The 9,986-nt window shown below is 31.1% G+C and overlaps 1 protein-coding gene across 5 annotated transcripts in view; it reads right to left on the bottom strand.

Moving 5' to 3' along the window:
* The window catches only part of LOC111618414 (RISC-loading complex subunit tarbp2-like), a 52,218-nt gene that overhangs the window by 22,350 nt on the left and 19,882 nt on the right, over positions 1-9,986 (bottom strand). For all 5 annotated transcript variants that reach the window (XM_023359951.1, XM_023359949.1, XM_023359948.1 and 2 more), the window contains 2 exons: positions 4,297-4,604; positions 4,015-4,196 (listed from right to left, as the gene is read on the bottom strand). In XM_023359951.1, the coding sequence (XP_023215719.1) occupies positions 4,015-4,196; positions 4,297-4,595 (481 nt within the window). In that variant the 5' untranslated portion in view covers positions 4,596-4,604. The remainder of the gene's footprint in view (positions 1-4,014; positions 4,197-4,296; positions 4,605-9,986) is intronic.

Raw genomic sequence — 9,986 nt, 5'->3', positions numbered from 1 at the left:
TATTGGGTTGTTCAGAAAGTAATTTCGTTTTTTTCCATTGAAAAAAAAAAAAAATATTTTTATAATAAATAAATATTTTATTGAATTATATATCAACCGTTTTGGTCAAATACCTGTTGTCATCGTTTCTGGTAGTAGCATGATTTCACATTCATAAAAGTTTCAATCATTGCTTACAAAAAACTGATCCAAGTGATTTTTTACATTGTTATTTCAAGTAAATATCTTACAGTTAAAAAAAAATTTGTATAGACCGGAACAAGTAATAATCTGAGTGTGCTCAATCTGGCAAATACGGTTAGTGTGATAGCACATCTCGTCTAAGTTATAACAGTTTCTGACGAGTTACCAAACTTGTGTGAAATTTGACATTATTGTGGTAAAACACTATACCTGTTTTGTTGATCAATTCTTTTCTGTTTGATGATATTACTCAATTTGTTTACTCAATGGCAGTACACTCTCGAATCAATTGTTAAATTGTCTGGTAAAAGCTCAAAAAAAAATTTCCTTAAAATCCCACCAAAGAGAGCAACTCTCTTTAAGAACATGTGGAACCCATATATCAAGCTTTGAAATGAAACCAATTTGTTTCAAGTAATCATAGACAGTTCAATTTGACAAATTTAATCTCTCAGTGATTTCACATGTTGTTATTCGGCAGTTTGCTTCAATCAGTATCTTTATTTTGTTTTCACTGGCTTCAACTGGCCATCCAGAACATGGTGCATCTTCAATATTCAAATTGCCAAAACGAAATTTTGTAAACCAGTTTTGGCACTGTCGTTCTGTCAATACATCTCCATACACATCACACAATTTTTTTCTCGCTTGAACAGCATTCTTATCTTTTCGGTAATAAAAGAGCAAACCATGCCGAAAATGCTGCTTTCAATCTTCCATAGTTGATAGGACACAAAAAATAAACAATTGCACAAAATCAAACAAAATTTTTTACAAATAAGCCTTAAAATGCTAGCTGTCAAAATATATAATGATAATACCATTTAGAATGAAAATGGTGGGAAAAATACAGCTAACCCATCTAGTGGTAAAAAAAAAATGAAATTACTTTCCAAACAACCCAATATATTTGACAGCAGGAAATTCTCTAATATCTTTCCAGTTAACTCTTATTTTTCATAAAATAAGTCTCAGAATAAATTTAATTCAAGTGAAAATAATTAGATTAGTTATACATAGTCTAAATCTAAAAATAAATGAACATAAACCACTCTAAATGCAATACATATCTGATATTTAGATATAATATCAAATTAGTGAAGTCATAAAGTGAATAAATTATAAAACTAATTGTTATTGGTAGAAAGAAGAAAATTCTTACTATGAGACATAGTTAAAATTATTTTTTTGAAGCAAAACAGTAAAATGAATTTTATAAATCTTTACTTTTAATATTCATTAACATTGAAGTCTCATATAACTTACAAGAGGAGGGCACAGCTGATTTGTCACTGGTTTTGATGAGTCTTGCTACAGAACATCTACCTTGAAAATAAATGAACACATGTCCAAGCATTTGTGAGAATGAGTATTGACAATCAAAATATTAAACTCTAAAATTTCAAAATTTCTGTAGTATACTTCTTAAACAGAGAAAAAGGATCCCTTATTTGTAGTTTGTGGTGTAATTGCTAGCATATCTGGCTTGAAATGGATAAGTTGAAGGTTTGAATCAGTCAGTGTACCATTAATTATAATAATAATAATAATAATAATAATAATAATAATAATATTTTTAAAAAATCTTAGTGTTTATTATAGTAATAAAAAATACAAGAAAAATATTTTATTCCTATAACATGAATTTAACAGAACTCTGTATTCTGTTAAATTCATGTAAAAATTCATGTCAAAATAAATAAATGTAGACTTTCATATTAATATTGTTTATTTTTAAACTTTTAGCATATTTTTAAAGAATTACTTACAAGGCATCAGATGATACAAATCATAAAAACCAGGGCTGTGGAGTCGCGTAAAAATCTACCGACTCCAACTCTGACTTTTCCTTACCAATCTGACTCCGACTCCGGCTAAAACACCAAAACTCCACGACTCCGACTCCGAGTCCACAGTCCTGCCAGAGCTGTGGAGTCGCATAAAAATCTACCGACTCCGACTCTTCCTTACCATCCGACTCCGACTCCGGCTAAAACACCAAAACTCCACGACTCCGACTCAGACTCCACAACCCTGATAAAAACAGACACTTTCTACACATGTAAGCACTTTACAAAGAATACTTTAATGACTTCAAATGGCAATGCATTCATGAACAGAATTTCTTCACATAAAGTTATATGCTCTGTTGCCATTTTCACTTTAAAAAAAAACATTAAAATCTAAATAATTAAAATAAGTTAAGTTTTGTTGAAATTAATAATAGTTATAAACACAATTTGAATTTTTGTACATTAAATTTCACCTTATTTTCCAAAATGAGAAGTGGGTCATATATTTTTCACCAATTCCACAATCCTTTTACAAATACAATTAGGATGTGACTATTATTTAAACACTTGTATCTGTTTATTTCATGTTTTTATAATTTGTATCATCCAATACATTGTAAGTAATTCTTTCAAAAACATGATAAGTTTAAAAATATATAATATTGATATGAAAATCTGCATTTACTTATTAGAGAGGTTGCGGCCATAGTTCAAACTTTAAACTTCTACAGCAAGCAGAAGTACATGTTTGACATTTGAACTCCAAGTAAAACATGTTGTGCCTCATGTTCACGTCACACATTGATTCATAGGATATTGTTGAAAAATAGCGGAAACAATCAAGAGCAACAAAGGTTACCAGTGGACGTAAATAAACAAATTAAACTATTTAAAAATATTTAGAAGATGTTTAATAACACTAAATAATTATTTTTGACTTTAATTAGCATCATGTCTCCTACCATATGATATAATAGTAGGACAATTCCAATGCGTTTTGCCTGTTCTCATGACATACTTTTGTTGAGAGAAGTAGTGGCTTATCTGAAAGCAGCTCAGAAAATTACTTTAAAAAATTTACAAATGTATTACACTGTTGATGGTAGATGTCATGAAAGAACAAACCTACTTCTACAGAATTATGATAAGCTATTATGAATACAAATATATAAAAATTCTATAGGCACTTCACATAACTTGCAAAAGAATTGAATAATTAAATAATTTCTGGATTAAAATCATCTGTTTCTTTACAATGTTATTCACAAATGCTTAAATAATCATTATTTTAATAAAATATGTCATAATTTTAACCCAAAACACAGAAAAATGCAGATGTTTAAGCTGAACTTCTACTTGCCGTGATTGATGTTCCAAACGCCATTGTCAAACTTCTAGGATTACAAGATGGCAGTGCTCGACGTTCAGGTTTTACAAATGAAAACTTCAGCCACAACCTCTCTATTTTCAATTTTCATATTCTGTTATTCATGTTATAGAAATAAAATATATTTAAAAAATATTTTGTAAGTTACTGCATATTAAAAATAATAAAAAATACAAAACTTAAAATTATTTTTTAAAAATAATAATAGTACACTGGTTGATTTGAAACTTCTTGATTTTGAGTAAATATGCTAGCAGCTATACCACCTGGAACTACAAATAAAAGGCCTTTTTTCCATTTAAGAACTATACTATAAAAATTTTGAAATTTTAGAGCTCAATATTTTAATTATCACACAAAGACCCGGTCACACAAATGTTTGAACATGTGTTTATTTTCAATGCAGCTGTTCTATAGCAAGACTCATCAAAATCGGTGGCAAGACAGCTGTGTACTTTCCTTGTTAAAATTATACAGCAGAGACTATAATTGTTATCATTATATTTTTAATTTCTAATGAACTATCTTAATTGTCACTTTATACAAAAAACTAAAACTAAAGTTATATTAACTTTATTATTTAAGATGTTCTTGTAAATTTATATTTTGAGCAGATCTCTTGTCTTGGAACAAAGCAAATTAAAATCCTACCAATTTCAGTAAATTCATTTACATAGCATGCAATTTCAAATGTTCTTTCATGTGGAAGACCTTCTTCTTTTTTTGTTTCATAATATGGAGGACGCCAGCGATGTTTCATACACAGTTCTTGTAACTTTCCAACAGGATTTCCTGGTATTCCATCTTCATTTACTGAGCTTTGGGTAGATTCCCTGTTTAATTATTGGAAAATTAATTTATCATAATTTATTTTTATATAATGAATATATTTAAACTATTAAATATTAAAAAAATCAAAAGTGTGAAATTTACTTTTCAGAACCGAGAGAAGAGATATCAATTGGGACACCATCTGAATACAATCCTAATTCACCAAAGAATCCCTTCATACTTAATACTTCAAGAATAGCTTTAGCTGCAGCATGCTTTGCTTTCTTCTTACTCTGACCTGTTGCAGTGGCTGATTCATCTCCTACTTGTACTCTGTACATAAAAACAGGTGCATGCACCACTCCTTCTACACTCATTAATTTGTAATCTGGAGTCATCCCTAATCGAGCACATTGTTCTTGAAGAAGACTAATTGGGGTTTTTTGGGTCAATGAATTCATTACCTACAACTGAAGAAAAAATTATTACATAAATTTGCCATATAATTTTAATGCTATAATTGCTACTAGTATTTTAATTAAATTAAAACACAAAACACATGCTATAAGAGAACAATAAATGAAAAACAACTCTGATCTGGTCAATATAGCTTTGCTTTTACAGTAATACATTTTCAGGTGTCACCTTGGACTACCCTATTTTTCTCATATCTCATAAAATACGATTAGTTTTTGGAATTGCAAGATTGAGTTATAAACAGCAGACTGAGATATTTGTAGGGCTAGGCTACTACATTTGGCCAACTTGCTATTTTTTGGGCTATTTTGAAAATAATTTGGGCTACATCTTGAGAAACTCTGCTTTACTTTTATAACAACTTATCTGACAACCTGTGAGGTTCTCACTGGACATATGCTGTTTACTTTCAAATTTATATTATTATTATTATTAACTAACAAAAATAGCATCCTGTACATGTATATAACTGTATTCTGTTTACTTAATAAATTACAGTAGAGCCTCGATTATCCGACCCCCGATTAACCGTCACCTCGGTTAACCGACCGTCCTAGTCGGCAAATTTCAAATGTCCGCTAGTGATGTGGCGCTACAATATTTGGCTATGTCTTGGCTACTTTAATATTATTTTTACGTGTTTTACCTGGCAACACTAGATCGACCATGAAAGGGAGCCAGTATTTAAACAAGGCTTAATTTTCTAATTTTTAATGATACAATAGCGACGATTATTATTTTAAAAAATTTTTGTTACGCTTAACATCGATGAAAATTCAACGTGAAGTAGGTTACTAGTGATATACTAATAAACTAATTACATGGGATATAATAATATACTACACTAATAATGGATTTTTTCATACTTTTCGGTTATCCGACTTTTCAATTATCCAACCAACCCCAGTCCCCAATTGAGTCGGATAATCGAGGCTCTACTGTACATCAGTTATGTGGCATTTGGCATAGTGTACAGATATATATAAATCAGTGGTGTAGTGTAGTGGGGGCAGCAGGGGCAGCCTGCCCCGGGCAGCATTTTTTAGGGGGCGGCAAAATTTCACAATAAATAATAATAATATCTTGTAAAAATTTGAACCATTTCATTTCATAGTTTCGTCGCACCTATGATTCGGACCGATTGAAATGAGCACGGAATAGTGTTACTGTCTGGAGAGTCCGGGAATCGACCACCGTCCGGGTGAACTATTAATTTTACCTGGGGATATCGTGCCCAACCTGTCGACCCCTTTTTTTTTTCTTTTGCTTGTATGATTCAACCGCATTCATATACACCTCCAACATCCAATAGGGTTAAGTCATCTAGGCTACTTACGCCACTCTTACCCGAGTCTCCCTAATAGCTAACTGTAACTGATTTAGAACCGGCATGCACTGCACATTATTCTTCGCATTGCAAAATGACATATGCATGCATCAGGAACTTCTGTTTGAACAAACCTAACCTGCCGTCCGAGTCGGCGATTTTAAAAAGTGGCAACACTAGCACAAAATTTTTCATTATTTATTCTGTGACAAAACTGAATTTTAGTCTTTTAAATTGAGATACCTAAATATGGGGACAGTGAAATTTTTCTTTGCCTCGGGTGGCTGACACCAACGCTACAACACTGATATAAATCTTAGATTCAAAACTTGATAATTTAAAGTTGCAATTTTTTCATCCCTAGAATTCTGAACTAAGGAGGATTTCCTGTACAAATTATGTAATAAATAACTCACTTTACAGATATTAAATTATACATAAAACAATAAAATAACTTTAATTCAAGCACTTTCATTGATTTAAGTTTCCATGCCTTCACAAATACAGTTATTAATAAACAACATTTAAAGAATTAAACCAATATTATAAAAGACACTATATATATCTATATAACAATTTGTAATAAAAATATTTTTGTTTGGTACATGATATATATCTTTAAGAAATAATTTCAACCCATTAGAATTTAGAAAAAATTAAGAAGCTGTATATATTTAGATAATTAAAATATTTCTTGAGATTTTATCAAATTCCTTTATTAATCTAATCATTTTCTATAGAAATTATTATTTTATTAAAATTATAATATATAGTTCTTCATTCCCATTGTTCATTTTCAGATCTAAAGAACATCCTTGGGTTTTTTTCAAGTTAATTTATAGAAATGTAAAAAAACTAAACTGTTATTTACAGTTTACATATAGACTTTCAAATCAAATGTTAATATGGAGTTCACACAGCAAAATACTACAACTACTACTACTACTAATACTTTCATTTTTTTCCTATTTTATTTGGTTTTTGAGTGTTATGTTGAATTAGGAGGAAAAGATTACACTCTCAACAATTTCGGAGGAAAGAGAGAATTTACTGTGAGTTGAACCACTCCCAATCCATAACCAACTAATTTACATAACTGTCATATGAAACATAATTAACAATAACTATCATGTGAAACAGCACCACCCAAACCTACAGTGATCCCCATCTTATAAGTAGATGATTGACCATGAAACCAAAGAGAAGTTTTCTTGTTATGTTATAAAGGAGCAATGTTGCACTTGAAGAAAAGAACAACTGGGAATTTCTTTCCTATCATTTAAAAGTAGATTTTTTTCCATTACACTGTAAGTACCAGTTATGGTTGTAACTGATCTTTGTCATTGATTTTGTTGTTTAGATAAATACAGTGGAACCTCGGTATACGACCTTAATCCATTCCTGGTGTTTGGACTTATACCAAACCAACCTTTCCCATAAGAAGTAATGTAAAATTGATTAATCCGTTCTAATGTAAAAAAATGGCTGGCTTTATACACCTCAATTTCCTGCTTGATTTTTCATGAGATCAGCATGTACCTTTTTAGCTTTCTCGCATATAATTGCTTCTGATACACTGTCGCCAGCACAATGTTTTTCAGTTATCCAAAGCAAAAGCAATTTCTCAACATGATCTAATGTCTTTGATCTCTGTTTAGAAATTGATTTAACTCCTTTCGCAACGTTAGCAAATTTAATAATGTCTTTATTTTTCACGATTGTCGATATCGTCATCTCGGAATACGGTATGCAACAGTTAAATCTTGAACACACATGCCACCTTCACATTTCTCAACAATCTCTTTTTTCAGTTCCACTGCGATTCTAGTCATTTTTTATATTTTTCTGATGCCTTTTTGCAATTCATGATTAATAAAAATAAGAAAATTTTACTTACAAATTAAATTCAGAAGAAATTTAACAAAGTAATAAACCGTGGCACCGCGAACGTCTAGTCTAGTCTAATACACTGATAGTGCAACTTGTTCGTAGATGGTGCGTATAATTGAATTAAGTCGTATACTGAACAAAAGTCATATACCGAGCAAAATTTGTTTCGTCCAAACAGGATGTATTCCGAATTGGACGTATTCTAAAGCAGATGTATACTGAGGTACCACTGTACTATGAAACACAGTTGTGTTAGTACACTCACATAATAAAATGTATTATTGTTTTTTTCTTTTATTTTGTCCTCTTCAGCTTGTTTTTTTAACCCAGCCTAATCAGGCTGGGTTAAAAGAACAAGCTGAAGAGGGTTGGTTGTTGCAATCAATTGGTTGTTGCTAACTATTGGTGTACTTAGTTCCCTAAAATACCATTTTGCTCTTGAACTGAAAAACCAGGAGCTTTATTCTGATCACTGTCTCTCACAAGCCAGTCGCTGATTGCCTAATCCAAATGATTAGCCAATCAGCGACCGGCTTGTGAGAGACGAGAGACCAGAGACAGTGACCAGAATATGGCTCCAGATCTAATGAGTTAGCAACCCCTTGACTATAGGGTTCCATTATTTGGGACCTTATAAAATCAACAGTCTTACTTTAGGAAAAAAACAAAACACTTTTTCCCAATTAATGAATTAAAAAATATGAAATGAGTGATACTTACCAGTGTTTGCAGGTCCTTCACATAGTCTTTGGCCATGTGTATAGCACCCATTGTCAAATCATACTCTGACAGTCACCATACTCTGTTAGCAGAGTCATTTTCATAGATAGAATGTGTGGACTGCTCTATTGTAGCTAGAATTGCATCTCTCAATAGGAATTGCTATCATATAAAACATTCCTTGAACCATGCACTTTGCCCCAAGAGACATTCACTTGTGCAATAAGCAATAACAGCTAATTCTGAAGATGAAAATGCTTGCTACCATATTGCTGGTGTGGCAACAGCACTGCTGCAGAAATGGGGTGGGTGAATAGGGAGATCCATCTGCCCTATTCACCCACCATGTCTTCCTGTGATTTTGACCTTTTCCAGAAACTAAAGGAGCCTTTATGAATTAAATTATTCCTGTCAACAGATGTAATTATATTAACAGTTACTCTACTCAAAACTGGATGACTTCCACAGAAATTCTTAAGAAAGACCTTTGGAGTAGATCAAAAACATTAGATGTTAGTTTGACAAATGCTGGACTGTTTTGACAGGTTAGTGAGAATTTGTGTAGATGTAATTCTAGTTGCAATAGAGTAGTCCATCCACTCTATCTGTTAAAAACAGTTCTGCCAGTGGAGTATGATAACTGCCAGACACTTGGCCTGAGACTATGTGGAGCACCTGTAAAAATGTTAGTAAGAACCACTCACATCATACTTTTTTATGTAATAATTAAAGGATCATGTAATAATTAATGATCAATTATTGATCATTAATTATTACATGATCCTTTTATATACAGTATAAAGAATTGAACAATTTTACATTAGCATAGATTAGAGAGGAAAAAACTGAATATAAGTTATAATACATCTAAACAGAAAACCAAAATAAAAAATTAAATAAAGAATTGAAATAATATATATTGAAATCAGATAAATTTCCACATATCAATTAGCTTTCTCTCTTCTTTTTTGAAATGTCTTGAAGATTTAACAGTGGATTATTATAATTATTAATTATTCTTTTTTCATTGTACAGTTATACCTCGCCTTACATCGGTAATTGGTTCCAGAAGAGGCACCTAAGTCGAAAAACAACGTAAGTCGAATTTACTTGTCACTAGGCTAACCACAAATAACCATTCCCGGTTTTGTATTTTATTTATAAATGAATTTTTAATAATATATGGTTAATAAGAATCTGTTTTAAACTTACAAACAAATAAATTTTAGTTTTTAATATAGTACACAAAAAAGTAATCTAAATTTACGAATTCATGTACGTACAGTACATACTTGTAAATGCACATTTTTGCAATTTGGCGATGTTTACAGTACATCGCAGACTCTTTATTTATGAATGTGGTTTGCTCTAAGACATTATAAAATAAGATGATTTTGTAAGGTTAAATAACAAATACAGTTATTAAAATTATCTTGCA

Source organism: Centruroides sculpturatus, unplaced genomic scaffold (assembly GCF_000671375.1).
Source record: "Centruroides sculpturatus isolate CEXI.00-Female unplaced genomic scaffold, Cexi_2.0 scaffold10, whole genome shotgun sequence".
NCBI lineage: Eukaryota > Metazoa > Arthropoda > Arachnida > Scorpiones > Buthidae > Centruroides > Centruroides sculpturatus.
This window is presented reverse-complemented; position numbering and strand designations above follow the sequence as displayed.